The sequence below is a fragment of the Eutrigla gurnardus genome (genome assembly GCF_963514095.1).
Source record: "Eutrigla gurnardus genome assembly, chromosome: 4".
Classification (NCBI taxonomy): Eukaryota; Metazoa; Chordata; class Actinopteri; order Perciformes; family Triglidae; genus Eutrigla; species Eutrigla gurnardus.
The window spans coordinates 14291514-14314048 of record NC_139918.1 but is presented as its reverse complement, the minus strand read 5'-3'; the positions used below and the strand labels follow the sequence as shown (position 1 = coordinate 14314048).

General features: G+C 40.1%; 1 protein-coding gene across 1 annotated transcript; it reads left to right on the top strand.

Annotated features, from left to right (window-relative positions):
* Positions 1-1686: 1686 nt before the first annotated feature.
* Positions 1687-22291, top strand: LOC311012364 (kinesin-1 heavy chain). Its single transcript, XM_084007802.1, has 26 exons — positions 1687-2044; positions 7772-7859; positions 7946-8019; positions 8118-8222; positions 8903-8951; positions 9571-9626; positions 9716-9803; positions 9904-10028; positions 10218-10322; positions 11116-11261; positions 11545-11693; positions 12272-12459; positions 13143-13211; positions 14346-14552; positions 14938-15081; positions 17978-18166; positions 18312-18429; positions 18926-18981; positions 19237-19346; positions 19562-19663; positions 19829-19889; positions 20290-20361; positions 20567-20671; positions 20822-21038; positions 21182-21323; positions 21543-22291. The coding sequence occupies exons 1-26, from the start codon at positions 1919-1921 to the stop codon at positions 21544-21546; spliced, it is 2895 nt and encodes a 964-aa protein (XP_083863928.1). The 5' UTR covers positions 1687-1918; the 3' UTR covers positions 21547-22291.
* The last annotated feature ends 244 nt before the right edge of the window (positions 22292-22535 follow it).

Below are 22535 nucleotides of genomic sequence, written 5' to 3'. Positions count from 1 at the left end.
GCTGTTTCGGGGAGTGGCCAGAAAATGTGTTCAGCCGCTAGTGGTTTGCCATGGCTTTTGCTCTGTTATGGCATCTGTTGAGTGAGGTCAGGCATGATGCATTTTCATATAGGAGGAGGTCTCACAGCTGTGGCTCTCCGTCCTAAAGACAGCTGAGTCACAGGCTGCAGTAGGCCTAATATCCTCTTTTGGGTGTGACAATGGCACCAGTGTTCATAATACCTCCCTTATATTCGCCTTAAAGCAGCTTCAATAAAAGAAGTATTCTACTCTGTGTGTGCAGTCTGTGTCAGTGTTTCATTTAAGCCTTATCACACTTAATCAGTGACACACTCAAATCTAACAAGCAGTTTTTTTATGGTTGCACTTCAAATGGAAAATCTTGTCATATTTCCCACACATTTCCCTGTAATTCAGCGTAACATATTTGGTATTCTGCAAAACCTCGAGATCTTGAATGGGAGACTTGTCCACCCATCATGCTTCATGTTATGATGGACTTGCAAATGGGTGTAAGTGTATACAGGCTAAAAACCACACTTTCCACATTTCTATTCTAAATTGACCCACTCTTCTTTTCTTTTTTACTTCCAGGGTTGTAATTAATTTTTGATGTGACAAATGAAAAACTCAAACATTTTTCATGACAATATGTGATTTTTATATGTGTTATTATATTGCATCGATGTAAATAAGTGCCTTGTCTTTTGAACTATTTATTTGACTGGGTTTGCCCAAAAAAGACATTAATTTCGATAATAATATATACAATTATTTATCACTGATGGGGGCCATTCTTCTAGTCGAAGGAGAACTTTTCTTTTGTTGTAATCTTTTTCTTTTCTACTTTTACATAAATTACATTTTCAATGCAGGGGTATTTTAACATGGGTAGATTACTACTTTAAATAAAGCATCCAATGTTGCCTCCTACACTTGTAATGTACAGTGGCAGAGGAAGTATTCAGATCTTTTACCTAAGTAAAGCAAGAGCACAGTGCAGAAATACTCCATTATGAGCAAAAGCACTACCTTTATTTATTTGTATCTAAGTAAATATGAGAAAGGCGAGGCCGAAACATAAAGTATGAAAATCTCAAGTTAATCTTATGCAAAATCACGAACTGTATATATGAATACATACATCTCTTTTAAACCACTATAATAGCTAATAATAATAATTTAAAACATGTATAATATCAACGCTGTTTAAGGTGGAGCTATTTATTTTACATCTTTATCTATAATAATTACAAAAATAGTGTTGATTATCTGAATCTGCAAAGTAAAAAGTACAATGTTCTCAAATATAGTGGAGTAGCATCAAATGCAAGTAAGTAAGAGGAACCTCAATTTTGTACAAAAGTAGTTGTAGTTCAGTTAATGTATATAGTTCTTTCAATAACAGAAACCTTTTTAATGAAACCAAAGCACTCAATATACAGTAGCTTTACTATACAGGGGATAGTATATAGAACAAGGACAAAATAAATCTGTTTTTGTCAAATTAGAGAGTAGTTTCATATATGGTTTAACATCTTTCTTTTATTACATTTTCACTTATGAATAAACATTTTGCCAAAATCTTTATCAAATGCATTTATTTTTTCAACAACGACAGCCACACAGCGAGGAGGGAGCACCGAGGTGACGTCATTGTGATCCACATCCACAGCAGCAGGAGGGGCGAGGTGGCCAGCCGCTGATCCACCGGTATCATGGCTTCCTAACAGGAGGGGGAAGTGATTGAGAGGAAAACAAGGATTTTTGCTGAATGCCCGACAGATTATCGCCCTTCCCAGAACCCGAGATAAGGACAGAGGGGCTCGGCCTCCTTTTTCGCCCCCCAACGGCTGCCCCTAGGATCCAGGAAATACTTTAATTTTATTGCTGAATTTCCATTCGTAAACCGTGGAAGATGGCCGACCCGGCGGAGTGCACCATCAAAGTGATGTGCCGTTTTAGGCCGCTGAACAGCTCCGAGGTAGTCAGAGGCGACAGATACATTCCCAAGTTTCAAGGGGAAGAAAACGTTATAATCGCGGTGAGTTATTTTGTGTTCAAGGGCTATGGGTACATATTTGACAGAGCCTGCTGGCATAGTCAGCACTACGCCATTTTTGATTGTCTTTCAAGCTATGGTAGTTAGCACCTTAGCTTGTTAGCTAACGTTAGCAAGGGCTGACCTGTTCACCATTGCGTTGTTCCGCTGGCCCTCAGCTGAAGCCAACTTCTGGCGCCACCAAAACAGTCACTTACATTTAACTGGTTACTTATTCGGTCTCCGGTATATGGATAGTGGGCAGCAGCATTCAATCTTACATTTCAAAAAGCCAGTGAAATTGCTGTTTGCATAAAATGTCACTTTTCGCAGTTGCCCTGTCATGGCTAGCGAGCTGTCATTCAACAAAGCCACAGACACATTGGCTGGCACAGGTTAAAATGTCGCCAGCGTTCGCCTGCAAATCCTGCACCTCTTACACACTGCGCTATTGTCATGACATTAATCAATAAGTAGGCGTTCATCTGTAACGATAACGCTATTAATTATGAACGGTTTGCGTCAGCATAAAGCGTAAGCCAGCTTTGATTTAGTAGTGGCTAACATACTAGCAGGCTAGGCCAGCTGGTAGTTGACAGATTAGCCGGCCTTGGCTAGCTGGCTACTTTTAATACTGTTGCTCAATTAAAGCTAACATTAGCTACCTGACCAGCTGGCTTCATTACCAACCCTTTCTGCAGGCTGAAGTAAACTTGTATTGAATATTACATTAAATGAAAAAGAAGTTCCCATTAAGGAACTGGAAACGCAGACAATGGCAACGTCATAATAATGTAATTTGCAGTGGAAATGTTGAGTTATATGCTGGCCAGTGGTACTGCCCTTCAGTAACTGGACACTTTACAGTTAATGACCCAACCGTATAAATGACATATGCAAAATCTAGAGTAAATGCTTACTGTTTTCATTAAATTAGGACGTTCAGGTTTGGATCAACCAAAGTGTGTTGTCTTTGGTATAATTGGCCCATCTAGTTATACAGATGTACCTCTTGATAAGGTTAATGGAATGGGCACAGCAACCCACTATGACAAAAGACGGAAGGAAATGTCTTTTCTAAGGCAGTGCAATGTTACCTTCACTTAACTGAATCAACAAAGAATTGGCCTTGAGGTCAGTTTGCAATGATCTGCATTTGATGCTTTGTAATCATATCCCTATATACAGTATGTCTTAAAAAGGCACTGTTTACACAACTCTTGTACATGCCAGTGCATGCATCTCCTATATCTGTATGGCAGCATTTAAAATCATGCAAAAAATTAAAAACGTTAGTGTTTTTACATTTCTTATGACTGTAGTCATAAGGAAGCATAACAACAGCATAAACGTGAGTGGCTCCTCAAGTTTGAACATGCTAAATGTTCAAACGCCAATGGTGTGTAATTTGAAAAAAACTCATGGCTTAACATTAGGTTTCCTTAGCAACTTTATCATTCTCTTTGTGGACTTTGTGTCTTTACTCACATATGCTTGAAACAAGTTTACAAGGCAATAGAAACTGATCTTAAATTGCATTCACCAAGTTGCAAGTTTCGCCTGAGTGGATATGAATTGCATTCTGTTTGGAGTTAAACTACTAATTAAGAATGCAAAGATACTTCTCATGTTCTGTTTTGCAAAGCAGAGAAGCCTGTAGCTGTGGTGGCTTCTTGGATAATTTGCTGACGCTTACTTGAGGCCCTTAACTAATGGCAAACGTACTGTCTGTGCCCCTCAGGCATGATGTGGCCCAGCCCAGAGTGCCAGTCATAGTGCCAAAATACCAGTGCACATAATGAAGGACGCAAGTGTGGCGGAGCCTTGTAGTTTCTGCTGGTGCATCTACACACGTACAGTGCCCATAAGCAGCAACATAGGCCTCCTGGGTAATCCCACTGTGTTTTCTCTCCTGGTAACCAGCTGTTCGACCAATCAGAACAGGCAGTTGGCTGGGCACTGGGTGATCTCTCCTGGTGGGCAGGGTAATTACTATGGTGATGTAGTTTGTTTTGTAGATGATCTTATCCGGGATGACTGACTCACTTAGCTCATATTTGTATCCGTTTTGAAACAATCTAGGGTGTGGAAGCCAGCGGAAAAGCTGACCACACTGCACATTATAAAGACATCTAACAAGCAGCTTCACTGCAGGCCTTGGTGATGCTGCTTTGATGCTCACAGATATTCATGATGATCCCATCACCAGAAATTATGTTCTCCAAGATCAGTATGCCCTTACTCAGCTGTGGCTCACTTCCTGTGAGCCTTTTGCCAGAAAGGCAGGGAGACCAAGTTTCCACATGAGGTGGTGTGGGTGTTGTAACTAGCTTGTTTTGCCATCGTACTGCAAGTGCAGTAGGTTAATTATTAATACATTCATTACTTCAGTGTCAGTTTTGATAAAAGATCAGGTCATTTCCCCATGCTTTGCTGTCATATCTCTTATTTGCATACAGTAGTGTGGGACACCCCTCACCCCAAGAACACAACTACTTTTGGTGTAATAGTGGATATAAAAGGGCAAAAAGTATTAAAGGTACTCCTAATGCATGTAAACAAGTAACCAAAGCAACTGACACCTTTTTCCCCCTCTGCCAGCTGTGTACCAGGAAGCAAGGTTGCCAACAAACCCAAATTGATCAAACATGAAAAGATTGACTTATTATTGCCTATAGCAGCTCAAAACAAATTATATTGCATGCATCATACAATAAGAAGAGGCTGCAGGATAACCTTGACTTTATGTTACAGTCTCTTCTAAATAGCTGTGACAGAGAACTTATTAATATTTTAACAATGCTTTTCCCTGTAATTACATTTTTGTCAAGTAATCCTATTAGACTGAAGTGTAGGTAACAAGGCCAGTAGCAGTAGTAACAATGAGGACCTTCAACTCCAACTGCGCCACTGTTTGCTGACAGCGTCTGGCAGGCATGATAGTGGCACAGTGCTCTTGTTCTGGACAGGGTTAATTGGACTGAATTATCAACGTCTTAAGATGCTGCTGCTCTGTGTTGCACCGAGCTGTGCTTTAGATGTGACCGTCTGTCAGGGAGGATTATGAGCAGGGGTGCAAATTGAGGACATCTCAGCTGTAGCAGTCTGAATAATTCTAGTACTGGGAAATGTGCCTATAACTTTGGCTATGTAGTGACAAACTTGTGAATTTAACCTTGAGGTTTGAATGTGTTTACATGTCCTAAACCAGTTAGCCGCAATCAGTGGCGTCTCTAAGGTGACAACATGTCAACATTCTCAGCCTTCTCTAGCTCTTACAGGTGTTATAACTGAATATGTTGATAATCTCGAAACCTGGGGTATTGCATGCAAATGAGGCTGCCTTGTTCTTCAACTGTTAATACACCACAGCTAGAATCCCACCATCACACTGGAGACGAGATGAGTCAAGTTGGACTTCAAACCTCTAAAGACAGCATGCCATCTCATTTGAACCTCAGAATTGCCTGTAGCATCCGTTTTATTACCTTACAGTTGCCTCCATAACTCCAGTTATTGAATTTATGGACTGGATTTGTGCTTTGAAATTTTGACTAGTCCACAGAATATCACAACTAGCTACTCATGCTTGTTTGAAGAAGGCAGGCTCTTTAGACAGTGGTAAAAGCTCAGTCTAGTTTAGGTTATTTCACTGTAAATGCTATCCTGATATTGTTGGAGAGGAGTTCAAATGAGATGGGAGAAGTTTTATAGGGACAGCGTACTCTCAAATAAGACAGTTTGGGTGCGCCCTGGTCACATGACTGGCCATGTAACGCAGTTGAGTCTGGCATGAGATCTTTGTTAGTGCCCATCAGTAAAACTCATGTTCTGAAATCTCTCCATGCAATTTGGGGTGAATGAGTGAAATGCCACTACCCTTTTATTTTTCTCAAGTTTGAGTTTCTGTAGATCTGCCACCTCAGCAATTGGAGCAATCATTGCTCATGCTATATTGATTACAAACAACCTATTTTTACTGCAATTGGACATGCAGAATGCATAACATCCTGTTTACCAATAGATTTTCTTTGGCTGCTTGGTGTCGAACTAACTTAATATTGAGTTATTTTGTTGAATGGCTAGTAGGTGAAAGAAAGAAGCGCACAAAGATCTGTTTACAAAACATCACAGATTATTATCTACAATGACTAGAGCTGTCAATGTTCCTCTAATACTATTTGAATTTCATTCCATATTTTTTTCAATATTCAAATAATATTAGAATATTTAATGCTCAAATTCAGTCTATTATTAATATTAACTACAATATACAGGCTTATCCGCTGACAATGCCATCATCGGCTAAGTGGTTATTTTACTTCCTGTCCGCTATAGGGTGTTCCAAAGACATTACCAATGAATAGGGCTGGGTATCGTGGCCAATTTCCTAAATCGATTCGATTTCGATTCATAAGGTCCTGAATCGATTAATCACGATTCGATTCGATTCGATTGGCTCTTACATAATGAAAATGGCTCAACTGTGTTACAAAATACAGATGTACTTTATTTTTTGCTCTTCACCATAAACAACACAAGTTCTGCCGACACTCTCTGCTGACTGCATTTTCGTTAGGATGTCGTCTTTCACAAATGTATACATCATGGGGATAACTGTTTCAGTCAGATGTTTACGTTGCACCATAACGTAGTGTGGATCGAGCACTAGGGCCTTGGCTTTTCCCCAAAAATCATATTCGAAGTTCGTTTGTTTATTAATATTAATATTCGAATATATTCGAATATTAATTAATAATCTTTAATAATCTTTTGACCATTAAAAGCCTTCAGTAAGACCTATATGGTATGGTATGGTACTTAAGTTGTATATGTTTTGTCCACCAGAGGGCAGTGTATCAGTCAACGTCAATAGGCAGGCAACATGTTTTCAGAACCTATATTTATTTAAGGTCAGACATAAACTGTGTATGCATTCGGTTTCATCAAAATAAAGCTAAATAAGCCAGTCGGCGGGGTTTGTTTGCCTATTTACGGGCAGTATTCGGGGCGGTGCGTCTTAAGAGTTTACGGTTTTCAGGACGTAAACTCTTAAATTGCAAAATTTAAATGAAATCGATCCAAAATCGATTGAATCGATTTTTTTACCCAGCCCTACCAATGAATATGTTTAATTACCAACAGCTGACAGCTTTCTAGATAATTAATAATTAAGAAAGTAAAACAACCACATTGCCGTTCTCCGGGTGACGCTGTGTCCCCGTTGCCATGACTACGCCCTCCTCGTGTCACCGCCACTTTCTCACGCCTCCTGCTGTTGGTCTCGTTCCAAATGAAAAAGCCGATGGTTTGATCGAGCTAGCAGTAAGCAGCATGAATGCATCTATGTCATGACGTCATCGCTTCGAGAGGTCCGTCAATATCTTTGTTTTCATTTCACCGAATGCTGCCGCGTGGTTATCTCCATGCGCGCGCCGCTGTCGGCTATTTCTGATCGTGATATTGTGATTCAGAAAACTATATTGGTTATCAGCCTTCATGTGTCAAAAGCATCCTTTTATGCGGGTAGTCCAAGGCGAGGAGGGCAAGATTTGCTAATGCTAGAAAACACGTTTCTAAAAAACATTTTATTTTTATTTATTTATTTTTTTTACTATTCAAATTCTATTCAATTCCCCAAGTTCATTCTAACAGCCCCAACAATGACACAATAAGGGTTTTGTTTTGGTACTGTAGCCATTACTCACTCACTCTTCTTCTTCTTTCCAGAGCAAACCGTACATGTTTGACAGAGTGTTTCAGTCAAATACAACACAGGAACAAGTGTACAATGCCTGCGCCCAGAAGATTGTAAAAGGTGCGGTCTTACTCCATACTACACAATACATGAAAGTGACACAAGTCCAGCATTTTAACAAAAACCTTCTGTATGTTGTCTTGTAGATGTCCTGGAGGGATACAATGGAACTATTTTTGCGTACGGGCAGACATCATCTGGCAAAACGCATACCATGGAGGTAAGGATAACTTCTAACAAGTGGTGTTCATTTCAAATGTGCATTTTATTTTTAAGTGAAACTTTTCACACCATTATTTGTTTGCTCTATGTTTGCAGGGGAATCTCCATGACACAGATTCCATGGGCATCATCCCCAGGATAGTTCAAGATATCTTCAACTATATCTATTCCATGGATGAAAACTTGGAGTTTCATATCAAAGTAAGCTCTGGGAAGGGGCGAGCTATTGAGCTGTGTCACCACCAGTTGAGAAGCAGAGTGCTGCAGTGGTTAGAGAGACACACGGCCCTTCAAATAGAAAGTGCCATTTTTAATATGCAAATTAAATTCTACCTTCAGATGTTTGTTTTTTATAAATCTCATTTATTGGAGGCTTACAATTCAAAACTGATTCCTAGCAACAAGCTAAGTAATTTGTGTTTTGTAGTTTGCTATTTACTTCTAATAATGTAAGCATTTTTCAGTTGTCATGTGTAACATGTTGACTCTTGACTGCGTTTATTGATCTCTAGAGAGAAATAATGAAATTTAATAATTTAAAGTTGTGAAACACTTACTGGATTCAGATTAAGATTATTTTTTGCAAACCAAATAACTCATGTTGAATTGAGCTGCCCGTCTCAAACGATAGAAACTGTTCTCAAAACACTTTTTTTAAGCATTTTTTCTCTCAAAACACATTTTTTCTGTGCCTTGGGTTTCCCTTATTTGTAATGATTAGAATTAATTACAACTTTGTCTTTTTTATATTTTCTTGAAACCTGTCTTATTACTACATTGCTGTTTTGTCATCTGCAGAAAACAAGACAGGCTCCTGTGTGTATTTTGATTCAAGATTGATGCAAGATTGCCAAATAATGAGGTTCTTCTTCTCTTCACAGGTTTCATATTTTGAAATTTACTTAGACAAGATCCGGGACCTTTTGGATGGTAAGTGGCTGTGATGGTGCACTGAAAACTTAAACCTCTAATCTTTCCTAGACGTGACAGATTGAGCTGCTGATAGTCGATATATCATCAAGGAAATTGTTATAAATCCTGATGGAGGGGGATGTTAGTTGTAAACACACTGACATTGTTTGCAATCGTCAGCTGTAAATGTGTATATAGGAATATATATATATATATATATATATATATATATATATATATATATATATATATATATCAGTTGCGTTACTAGGTTCTCATTTTAACCAGTTATTTTGTCAAAAACACTGATTTGGTGCTCATTAATTGTTTCTATTAAATTTAGTTAAATGAAAGGGTTACTTGTTAAATTTATTTAAAGACAGTTCCCGCAGTATTATTCTAACTGGTTGTAGCTCATCTATTAAGATATACACTAAGTGTATATAAACCTGGCGATTGGAGGTTTTGTAGTTCGTACACCTCAAAGCCATGGGGATACATTTCAGAAGTTATTTACTGATTGGAGTCAATCATGTCCAAGAACCTTGAGATGTGATGACCAAAGAACATCCACATAATATACAGAATATATAATGCAAATGTCTATTTAAATATTTAAATATCCTTTCATCTCCAGTGTCGAAGACCAATTTGTCAGTGCATGAAGACAAAAACAGAGTACCATATGTCAAGGTGAGACATGACCCCCTGTCTCGTGTCAAATATCTGGTAAAACTTGTGAAGGCCGACAATCAAACCTCATGTTCCGCTTCTCTTTAAAGGGCTGCACTGAGAGATTTGTCTGCAGCCCAGAAGAGGTGATGGATACAATTGATGAAGGCAAATCCAACAGACATGTAGCAGTGACAAGTAAGAAAACGTCTTGTAGTCTGTGTCACAAAACCACAAACTGTAGTTTGCATTTCTGAGGCTGATGCTTTTAATCACATGGGTATCATTTCTCCTTCAGACATGAACGAGCACAGCTCCAGGAGTCACAGTATCTTCCTGATAAACGTCAAACAGGAGAACACTCAGACGGAACACAAGCTCAGCGGCAAACTCTACCTGGTGGATCTGGCTGGCAGTGAAAAGGTACAGAGAACCATCTGTACATATTAGCTGATGTCTTTGACTTATTCAATATTTTGTGATAAAGTAATCGCAGCAAGCAGTTAACGGTGGTAAAATCCGGCCCTGCCACCGCAGGTCCGAGGCAGCATTATCGGCAGAAACATTGAGCTGCAAAAGACCTTGTTAATGGTTATTGTCTGTGATTTTCAGGTCAGTAAAACGGGAGCAGAGGGAGCACTTCTGGATGAAGCCAAGAACATCAACAAGTCTCTGTCATCTTTGGGAAACGTCATCTCTGCTCTGGCTGAAGGAACGGTCAGTAACTTGACTTCAAATCTCTGTGGTGTTGTTTCTTATTCAATCTGCCATGAAATCTTTTAGCGACATCAAGGAGTACCAATATGTTCTTTTTCTATCATGTAGCTTATTCAGCACAAAAAAAACAAAAAATAGATCTGTTATAATCTCAGCTGATGATTTTCTCCCTAAATGTTTTTTTTATAGCATTTTCAAATGACAGACATTACTGTTTATGTAACGGACAGAAGTGGTGTTTATGGTTTAACAGCTGCACAGCCCAGAGCTAGGTGTTCATCTGGGAAACCAGCTTCTTTTTCATTTATCTTTCTGTGAAAGTGTCCTTTGTGTTGCAGAAATAACTTGAGGAGATAAGACTTTCCTCCGAGCAATGTTTTGCTTAACTGCTTCATAGTAATTTCACACTTTTCACTTTAATCAACAATGGGTTGTTGTTCGGCCCCTTCGCTCTGTAAACAACCTGAGGGTGTACTGCTGCTGATGTGTTTGTGATGGGCTTAAACAAATGAGGTGTTATGCAGAGAATTATTGCAGACTGCTGCAGCGTTGCAGTTTTTATCTAATAATGAACAGAGCATTTAACTGCCACTGCCATCTAATTTTGACAAAATGGATATGAAAAACAAGAGAGAAAAATTTGTGGTTTTGTATCATCACCTTTTTTGCATCCTGTCCACCGTTTGTTTATATATATGTATAAAACATGAAACCACAACATAGATTTAAGTCCACAACAGTACCTTAATTTGTGCTGATTAAATGTTCCTGCATATGTTTTTGTGTATACCAGGCCTACATCCCCTACCGAGACAGCAAGATGACCCGTATCCTGCAGGACTCACTGGGTGGTAACTGTCGAACTACCATTGTAATCTGCTGCTCGCCTTCCTCATATAACGAGTCTGAAACCAAATCCACCCTCATGTTTGGACAAAGGTTGGTAGGCCATTAGAATGAAAACAAGCCATACTGCTCTGTGTAATTTTAAGTTTGTAATATAAATACTTTTGAATTGAGATCAATTTAAAATGAAATTTTGTATTTAAAACTTCAAATAGAATTTTAGAAGTCTATGTGTAGGTATAGAAAAGTAATTGGCAGCCATACATGCATTCTTAGTGCATCAGTGTAACAGTTGGTCTAGTGATGGTTTAAGCTTGGCTGCTGGCTACTTATTAGAGTCCTTTCAGTGGCATGAAATCTTTTTTTCTACTTCCAGAGCAAAGACCATCAAGAACACTGTCACAGTGAATGTCGAGCTGACAGCAGAGCAGTGGAAGCAGAAATACGAGCGGGAGAAGGAGAAGAATAAGACCCTGAGAAGCACTGTTACCTGGTTGGAGAATGAGCTCAACCGCTGGAGGAATGGTGAGGAATTAGACTGTCTTATGCCAAATTCTCACTGGATACAGAGGCGCCATGAAGCACAATGACTTTCCATATAAAACAATTGGGCTGCAATATGTGGCTCAGAGGTAGAGCGAGTTTCAAATCCCGGCTCCTCCATTCTACATGCATGGATGTATCCTTAGGCAAGATACTGAACCACGTATTGCCACCAATGCTGCGACTTTGGCATGTGAATGTGTGTGAATGTGTATGAATGAGTTAGGTCCCGATGTGCAGGTGGCTCCTCTGCCGTCAGTGTATGAATGTGTGTGAATGGCTAAAAGTGACTGACCGTAGTGTGAAGCACCTTGAGTAGATAGAAAAGCGTCCATGGTCCATTCACCATTGAGCGATAGACACTTTATTCATTCCTGTTTGTGATAGTTTTTTTTATAAAACGTTTATTCCATGTATTCGTTGACTGTCTCAAAACACAGGAAATCCCATCAAGCAATATTTACTTTCAACTTATGTTTATTTTATAGTACAAATAAATCTCTAAACGTAAAGTTAGTAAATATACTAAACGTTTGTGTGTGTTTGGTCTCCCACCTCAGGTGAAAGTGTGCCAGTAGATGAGCAATTTGACAAGGAGAAGGCCAACGCTGAGGTGCAGGCCCTGGACAACATTATCAACGAAAAGCAGGCGTCCACTCCAAACATACCGGGTGTTCGCCTCACCGACGTGGAGAAGGACAAGTGTGAGGCTGAGCTGGCCAAACTTTACAAACAGCTGGATGATAAGGTGAGTGAGAGGAAAGGATGTTTATGACAGAGGTGTATGAATGTGGGTTTGTACACGTATTATACACACATTTTGTAACAGTTTAACATATTACTGACACTTTGGATGAAGAATAGGTCAAAATGAATTTCCTCATAAAATACGAGAATTACACTTTTAAACCTGCTGTAGGTTATTTGGAGAGAATCCGATCAAATATGTTGCAAAAAAAAAAAATGAAATGAAGACATGACATGATGAGTAATTAACAAGATTGCTTCAGACATTCCTGCCTCAAGCCTCATGCTTTCCATCTAATTTATCTTAAGAGGAGATTTGAGAGAAGCAAGGCAGCTGTTTCATTCTAATGCGTTCCTGCTGGTCTTTGGATCATAGGCAGCCAGATGTGGAAATTATTAAATGTTAATCCATAGACGTCACCTCAAGGCCTGCTGCCTGGTTGGACAAATTGCATGGATACAACAGCCTGAAGAGAGTTCCCATTTTGTATGCGTTTGTGTCATCCACTTTTTATTTTTCATTTAGAGTATCAGAGACTATCAATTTTGAACACATTAAAATATTTCCATAAGAAAAAAAATGAAACATTTCCATAAGAGTAAAAACAGTGTTTTGTTTATCCAGTGATAGCTTTGGTGTCTGGTGTGAATGCTAATGTCTTTTTGTCACTCTGCACTTCACAGGATGAGGAAATCAACCAGCAGAGCCAGCTGGCTGAGAAGCTGAAGCAGCAGATGTTGGACCAGGATGAGGTGAGTACTGCAGGTCCAACAGGTGTAGGGTAGGCGCAGGTGGAGAATGAATTCTTATGGCCCTATTTTAATGATCTATAGCGCATTGGGGCAAGTATGTTTAGGGTGTGTCTAACTCCACTTTTTCTCGTGAAACTGGGCATTATCTCTATAAATTGTGGTGCAAGGAGCAAAGAGGTTGTATTTTGTCTCTTTCTTTAAGTGTGTTTTTATCACAGGTGTGTTTTGAGCATAACATAATTTACACACATCAGTGTCATCTCCCATTCTCTTTAAAAACCAGGTGCGACACCTGGTGCAAATTGGAGAAGCCAAAATGTTTTTGTTTGGCTTACCACCAACAAGTACAGTTGAAGCTTAATATATTTTAAGATAAAATATGCTGTGAATTTTGCAAATCTTCTTTTTAGGGCTGGGTGATTTATTTATTTATTTTTCTATCAAATTGATTAATTTGCATTTTTACTTTCGTGAAATGGCTGAACTGCAACACTTGCGGGACTCTGTAGTAGCCAACTCTCTCACTTTCCAGACCGCGTGCAAAAATCAGCCACATACAATCACATTCACCGAGCCCTCGACACGTACCATGAAAAGTAGGACGTGTGGACTTAGTCTCCATGACACCCCCCATAGTTTTTCTGAAGAGCAGTTGCGAAGGTCAAATTGGGTGGATCTGGCCGGCACAGTCTTGGCAGTGATGACAGCCTAATTCACAGTTAATCCAAAAAATGGGCATTGAGCTGATTTGATGTACTTTTGGAGCCAGCTGCAAGTGGCCATTTGAGGAACTGCAGTTTGTGGCACTTCCACGTTGGCTTTATTTTTCAACATCAGTGGTTGTCGCTTTATATTATACTTACTCTAGTCCTGTCGTCTCAAGTAGGGCTACAATAAATACATAAGAACATTAATTTTACGTTCCAAGATCTAATGTACATTCATTTGAGAACGGTGGCATGCTGCTTTAACTCTTATATGTAGAAGTCAGGGAATACTTATGTTTGCTAATAGATAAATGTGCAAATTGCTTACTCATCCACATTGTAACAAACACCTAATACCTTTGTAGCACTGAATAAGCCCTAATGCATTTGCAAACAAGTAAAATACACTTCCCTCCCCCACTTGCAGCTTCTAGCTTCCTCCCGTCGTGATCATGAGAACCTCCAGGCAGAGCTGAACCGCCTGCAGGCAGAGAACGAGGCCTCCAAAGACGAGGTGAAGGAGGTGCTGCAGGCTCTGGAGGAGCTTGCCGTCAACTATGATCAGAAAAGCCAGGAGGTGGAGGATAAGACCAAGGAGTTTGAGGCCATCAGCGAGGAGCTTAGCCAGAAATCGGTGAGCTGGGTTCAGATATCAGCATGCCCAAAATCACTGTGATGCTTTAATATTGTTTGTATGTTGTTGTTTTTTTGTCCTTAATTTTGGTTACATTAATATGTAACATAATTAAATTGTACACAGACACGCTGCAGACTTGCATGCACACATTTATTGCTGCGACAGATCCTTTTTTACCACAACTTCAAAGGCCTTTTTACTCATCTGGGAGAAATATGTTCACTTGATGAGCATTAAGGGTTTGAAAACAATAGAAGTGGCAAAAGGCAAAATCTGCACACTGTTCTCTGCTCCCACAATGTTTCAGTTGCTGTTTGTTATTCCTTTGAAATCAGTAGAATAACATAGTGAGACAATGAATGAATGCTCTCTCTCCCTGCAGTCCATCCTGTCATCTCTCGACTCTGAGCTCCAGAAGCTGAAGGAGATGTCCAACCACCAGAAGAAGAGGGTGACTGAGATGATGTCTTCACTGCTCAAAGACCTTGCTGAGATCGGCATTGCTGTAGGAAGCAATGACATCAAGGTACTGGCATGCCTTGTGATTAGTTACTATGGCAACACTATGGACACAGTAGCAACACCAGCTGCTAGGAATGTAGAGGAAGAAGGATACAAATATACTGCAGGGCTTGAAGACCTCCGGCACGGTGCCGGAAATCCGGCGTAGCAATATTTTGGTGAAGTGTTTTTTTTTTTTTTTTTAACTGTAACCAGTCGTTTAAAGTGATAGTTCCAACTACCAATGGTACTCAAGGTAACCAAGGAGTTCTAGCCAATCAGAGCAGAGTAGGGCGGGCCTTAAGTTTCCAGGCACCTCGGACCGGGACAACGTAGCCAGAGCGATTGATAACATCAGCCCAAAGGCAGCCATGCACACTTTTCATTCAGACAAACTAATGCGACTGCCACAGTTGTTAGATTTCATCAATGAGACCAACATTAATCTAATAAAAAGAATTTAACCAGCCAGCGGCAAACCTCTAAAAGCGTGCGGATAAGTTACTTGGCTCGTTTTTCTCCCCCGGGATGACGACAGAGGTTGGCCCTGGGCGATCAGATCAGTAGACCGGCGCTGCCGCCGCTGTGACAGCCGTTGCCCTGGTCACCGGTCGCGGCTCCCACAGACTCTGCACTGGATTAAACTGTGACTTTCTCGCATGAAAAATATTAAAACTGTGACGTGTTAACAGCGCTAAAGCCAGAATTAAAACAGTTGCAACCCACCCAATAATCCAAACCAGCCACCACAACCCACCCAATATGATATCACAATTATTGATATTGAATGTTCAGCATTATAATCACAACAGTGTGGTAGATTTTCTCAATTTACCAGTAAAAAATAGTGACGTTTGTCTGTGCCCCCTCCCGCTCTGAGATTTGGTTTCGCCCATCTTGCCGGACCTGCGCTTCTCTACTGTCTCTCCCGGTCTCTCCCCGCATCAGCGGTGGTATGAAGAAAGCACGCGAAAAAAAGCAAAAGAATAAAAGTATCTTCCCAACAGGAGGTAGCTACTGCTAGGGCTCCAGTGCCACCACTCACGGTTGCCCCCCCCCCCCCAGCCGGCGAGTTCGACAGTGCGTGCGCGTATAGCCCCGTTCACATACGTCGCTACTCGCCCGTCACTCGCTTTCTCGCTGAATTCTACTCGCTGGCAAAAAAAACTCACTGCCGCCGGCGGCGACTTCAAGCGACAACTCTCTGTGGAACTCTCTGTTGACGGCAACTGTCGATCATCTCTATTCTACATTGTGATTGGTACTCGCTTCACTCGCATCGCAGAAAGTTAAAATTATTTTATCTCCGATCGACCACATCGCATCGCCTGTCCTGGTCCACATTCCGCTAGAACACATTCACATTCATTGACAGTTGTCTCTCAGAGATGGGCGAGTGACGACGTATGTGAACGAGGCTTCAGTCAAAACCAAAACACCAAGGAAGGCTGAGGAATAGTCACCCACTTTTATTATTATTATTATTATTATTATTATTATTATTATTATTATCATTATTAATAATAATAATAATAATAATAATAAACAAATTGTGTTTTAGTCATTTTTGTTCTCATCTTTTCTTGAATGCGTAAACTCCTCAACCCCATTTAGTATGTCAACATTTGTATCAATACCAGCAGTTTGTAAGAAATTGGTCAGTAATTGATATGTCATATTTTGTTTCTCAGAATTCACCAAATTGATGCATTAAAATGAAATTATTCAAAATTTTCTCCCGGGGGGGCATGCCCCCGGACCCCCCTAGAGGATCGCAATCCCCCCACCATAGTCTCCAAAGATCCTGTGGGAAACACTACAAACCCATTTGTAATCGGGACAAAATACTTAAAGTTAGAGACAATTAAGGACCATGAGTCCTAACAAGAACACTTGCACACACTTTAATGTGTATTTTGTACACGTTCAAGACCCATTTTTATGCATTTTCTGAGTCGGTCAACTTTATTTTAGGCACAAACTATATATCTGGGCTGGTAAACCCAAACCTGCCGCAGTGGCTGGTGGCCACAGAATATATATATATATATATATATATATATATATATATATATATATATATATATATATATATATATATATATATATATATATATATATATATATATATATATATATATATATATACACACACACCTGCTTCACAGGTGGAAATCTCAACCACCCCAATGTTCAACTCAAAGTTACGCCCTTGGTGATGCTAATTTCTGAGGTATTATACGTTAGCATTAAGCTAGCGGACTTTATGCTTAGTGATACTGGCTGTGTGTGTTTTGAATGTTGTTTCAAACTATAATGTGGGTTTACTCTCAAGTGCACCAGATTAATTCATTTAGATTGCAAATGTTCAGAATTTTCTTCTCCCCAATGCATAAAAAATTTCAGGCACAGGATTTTTTCCTGCTTCAAGCCCTGATACTGTAAAAAGGTTCATACCCATTAGTAGTGAGAATCGTCAGTGACTTCACCATTCCATTCCATTACGATTCAGAGGGTCATGATTTGATTATTATAACGATTCTCGTTCTCTATTTTGGATTTAAATATCAATATTTTTCTTTCAAATCTTTCAAACCAATTCCTATTTGTATCATACAGTTTATGTGCTGCATTACTTATATAAAATATATTATATATTTTCCTTTTTCAATAAAAATGAATAATCGTTTATATTATATGCATCGATGCTGAATCGTTCAATAAAGCATCGCAGTGCATCATACATTTTATTATTTCTCCCACCTCTAATACCCATTGACTAACCATGATGCATATTTAGTACGATGCCAATTCGTACTAAATATTCTGATGACCAAATGCAGGAACCCTTGGTTCTCTTCACTTCTCTCTTCCCTCCATGTGGAGGTCCCTTTTCAATGTTTACTCTTCTGCCTCTCCAGCAACACGAGGGCAGTGGCCTGATAGATGAGGAGTTCACTGTGGCCCGTCTCTACATCAGCAAGATGAAGTCAGAAGTGAAAACCATGGCGAAACGCTGCAAGCAGCTGGAGGGCACCCAGTCAGAGAGCAACAAGAAGATGGACGAGAACGAGAAGGAGCTGGCTGCCTGCCAGCTGCGCATCTCCCAGGTACGTAGGATCTTACCTCTGTTGTGAACTGAAAACATGCCAGGCTGATCTGTGTGTGTGTTTGATGAAATAATTATTTTATTTCTAAATCCTCAGAAAGATCATATGTATAAACAACTGTATTAACTTTTTGTTCGTTCTTCAGCATGAAGCTAAAATCAGGTCCCTGACTGAGTATCTTCACAACGTGGAGCAGAAGAAGAGGCAGCTGGAGGAGACTGTGGACTCTCTCAATGAGGAACTCGTCAAGCTCAGTGCTCAGGGTACGTCACTGTTCAAGGGAAGTTCAGCAGCCCCTCAGAGGTCTTTAGCCACAACATTCTTGCATACGTATACTTATCCAACTCTAAAAACTTGCTTGTGTTGAGTTTCAGAGAAGAAAACTGCTAGAAGAACTGGTTATGAAGTAGTTAACACTTTTCAACTAAAATAAGGATCTACCAGATTGTATCGTGTTTACAATATGGCAGATCAGAGTGAATGCTAAAGTGTGCACAAGACAGCAGCAGCATGACAAAAGTTTGCGCAAACTGAGATTATGAAAGTCTGAATTAGTTAATTTCAGCATATTTTAGTTTATTTTCTTAAATTATTTGACTAGAATCAAAACCAGGATTTAATTTTTAAACAAAATCAATGGATAGAATTACAATACATTTGAAGTGTAAACAAAACCCAATTCTAATTATTTTTCATTTTGTTGTCTTCATCACTCTACTCTCATCTCATGATAATGAATCGTGTGTTCATGTTTTACAGAGAAAGTCCATGCTATGGAGAAAGAAAATGAGATCCAGACTGCCAATGAAGTCAAGGTATGCTCCTCAGAACCATAAAACAGAGGACACAAGTGAACACTACCGTTTTTTCTATAAGAAAAAAATATGAACCTATATCCTAAATGTAAAAGCTTAGCTTTGATTAAGTGCCAACATCATTGTTTTAAGAATACCAACATGCATAATGTTGGTCTTTTGACCTTTGAAGCAACTTCACTGTATGATGGTGGTTTTTACTGGTTCTGTAAATCATTCTGTCAACTAAATAGTATCTCAATTTTGTGTGTTCAGGAAGCGGTGGACAAGCAGATCCACTCTCACCGTGAAGCTCATCAGAAGCAGATCAGCAGCCTGAGAGATGAGCTGGACAACAAGGAGAAACTCATCACCGAGCTGCAGGAGTAAGACTTATTTTCTGTTTCGGTAGTTATTGATCTGTTTTGAAATTAAAGGATTGCAACAGAAGACAACAAACAAAATCACCTGGATATAGAAACCGCTAACATGAGTAACGAGGTGAAATGTTTCATCTCGTTACAACTGTCGTTACAATAATATAATACTTCAGTTCAGTCAGTAGGTTCATATGAACATGATGCTACGTCGTCTCTTGCAGTCTGAACCAGAAGATCATGCTGGAGCAGGAGAGGCTCAGAGTGGAGCACGAGAAACTCAAATCCACAGACCAGGAGAAGAGCCGCAAGCTGCATGAGCTCACGTACGTTTCACACACAGCTCTGCACTGCTTACTATTTTCACTCAGTTGACTCAATATGCTTCAGTCTATTTGCCACATATGATTCATGTGCAGCCACTTATCAGTAGCATTATGGTGTGTGCATTTCTGTAGATGTTAACTATTGTTGTTGTTTTTGTTGTTCAGGGTGATGCAGGACAGAAGGGAGCAGGCCAGACAGGACCTGAAGGGTCTGGAGGAGACAGTGGTAGGTTCATCTATATCACCTAATGATTTAAAAAGCATTTATTGTGGGTCCTTTTTACATCAGACAGGGGCGTTTCCTTCCTTTGCCAGTAGAATTGATGGTGTCGCAGAGTTGACTTCTGATTTTCAGTTGATACTGCCACATTGCTGCAAGTTCTAAATGCCAAGAGAAAGATATCAGAGACAATATCCATTAGTATATACACTATATTCAATATGATTACAAATAAATGCTTTTGAATTCAATACCAGCCTCATTGAGGTACCTATTGAGGTAAATGCTTAGCAACATATATTTACATGCACTGTTGCAGTGAGTTTGTTCATCAGCTGTGTTTGAATCCTTGAACATTGGTTCTGTCCGGTCATCTTTTCTATTCTATTCATTTTTTCCATTCAAGGCCAAGGAGCTGCAGACCCTGCACAATTTGAGGAAACTCTTTGTCCAGGACTTGGCCACCAGAGTGAAAAAGGTGGGCCATTATGATTATCGATGTTCATAGCCGAGTTAACAAGGACATCTCTTCAATTGCAATGAGGGGAATTTTTTAAGCTAAAATATTCCTAATTGATAACAAAATTGCACCGTAGTCTGCCACAAACAGCAGCAATGCATGATGACTGATAAGTTCCCCTGCGTATTTAAGTTTGAATGCTTTTTTTGTATTCGTTGTGCAGAGCGCTGAGATGGACTCGGACGACACAGGCGGCAGCGCAGCACAGAAACAGAAAATCTCCTTTCTTGAGAACAATCTTGAGCAGCTCACCAAGGTTCACAAACAGGTAGATAAACACTCTATTCTTCTTCATTGTCATCTCTGCCATTATTTCCATTCGTTGTACCACATTTATAGCGTTATCTTTGCTCAATTATGCTTCCCCACTGGTAGACTGATGGTTAAACGATTTAACTCTATGCAAATTGTCCCACAGCTGGTACGTGATAATGCAGACCTGCGCTGTGAGCTTCCTAAACTGGAAAAACGTCTTCGTGCTACAGCTGAGCGGGTCAAGGCCCTTGAGTCTGCCCTGAAGGAGGCTAAAGAGAATGCCGCCCGCGACCGCAAGCGTTACCAGCAGGAGGTGGACCGCATCAAGGAGGCTGTCAGGGCCAAGAACATGGCCAGGAGGGGACATTCAGCCCAGATCGGTAAGTAGGGATGGATGAGAAACACATGAACACCTTCTTTTGAAGGTCTGACTGGAGAACATATGTTTTACCCTTTTTATACAGACTGTTATTTTTAATTTGTCTGAAATTAAATGCAAATCTCCTCTTTCTCCTCTCCCCAGCCAAACCTATCCGGCCTGGGCAGCAGCCAGTGGCATCTCCTACTCACCCCAACATCCATCGTAGCGGAGGAGGATTCTACCAGAACAGCCAGACGGTGTCCATCAGGGGAGGAAGCAGCGGCGGCAGCAAGCCGGACAAGAAGTAAGAATAACTACGCTCTTCCTTTTCAGGCAGATGTGTCAAGTAACACACTAAAATGACACTTGGCAGTAAGGTACCAACATACGTTTCTTTGTGACACAGCAGCCATTGCTTGAACTGAAATTAGTTTGACACATCTTGACTTGCCAGCTGTATGTTGGATGGTAGCAGATAGTGTGTGACATTGACTAAGTATCCTTTCTTTTTGTTTATGTGCAGCTGAGGAGCACCGGGATAGGTGTACGACATCACTGAAGAAGCCAATATCACCCCCCGCCCCCCGACAACCTGTCATTCCATTACAGCGAACAGGCTCCTCGTCGCTGCTTTGGAGCATCGAAGGAGTTTCTGAATTATAAATATATATATATAAATATTCCTGGCCTGTACAGCTCCAGCCCCCACACTTCCACCCACTCCCCCACTTCCCCCCAATTCTCATCATGACTTCTCTTTTTCTCATACTGGATATAATATTAATAATTAAAAAGACAACAAATTTACTTTACAAAAGGCAAGATTATATTCGTATCCACTGAACCAAACGCAGTCGTGAGCGCAGTCTCGGCGAGCGAAACCAACAAACACCTCAAACGTGTGGCTTCGGTTTCGTTTTTCTTTTGCACAGTCTGTCATCATCCGTCGTCGTGCGAGTAGTTCTGCACTGTGCCATGCTGAATGTAAGGGTAGCAAGATCCGAAAAAGATGAAAGCAAACATGAAAACGTAAAAGAAAAAAGACCAAAAAAAAGGAGATCCTACCACGAGAAATAACTTGACCCTATAGGCTAACCTCTGTACATTTCATCACTACTATTATTGGTTGTTAACCACACTTTTCTCTGAATAGATTTTACAAGCTACTTTAAGGAAGAAAAAAAATACAAAAAAACTGTATGGTTTTGAATTGACTAGATGGCGTCGAGCACTACTGTCCTGTCCGGTCTTGTACAGATGTAAAATTGGCACTACTGCACGTTTCCGCAGAGAGGGAGGGAGAGAGAGAGCTGCTGCTTGGAAACGGCAGGGGGAACGGCTAAAAGAAGGATTAAAAAAAATTAAAAAGCCACGACGTGCGACAGTGTACTGTAGATGTATTTAACTAAATACCTGTGGAGGCCAATTGTTTTTATCATTAAGTTAAAATAAAACCTATACTCGTTATTGGTGACTTCATGAGAAGGATGTTAAGAATGTAGAAGAAGGAAGAGAA

Coding starts and splice junctions, on each gene's coding strand:
- LOC311012364 (XM_084007802.1), top strand. CDS start 1,919: ATGGCCGACCCGGCGGAGTGCACCATCAAAGTGATGTGCCGTTTTAGG. Junction 11,262..11,544: donor ACCCTCATGTTTGGACAAAG/GTTGGTAGGCCA, acceptor TTCTACTTCCAG/AGCAAAGACCATCAAGAACA. Junction 18,982..19,236: donor AGACTGCCAATGAAGTCAAG/GTATGCTCCTCA, acceptor TTGTGTGTTCAG/GAAGCGGTGGACAAGCAGAT.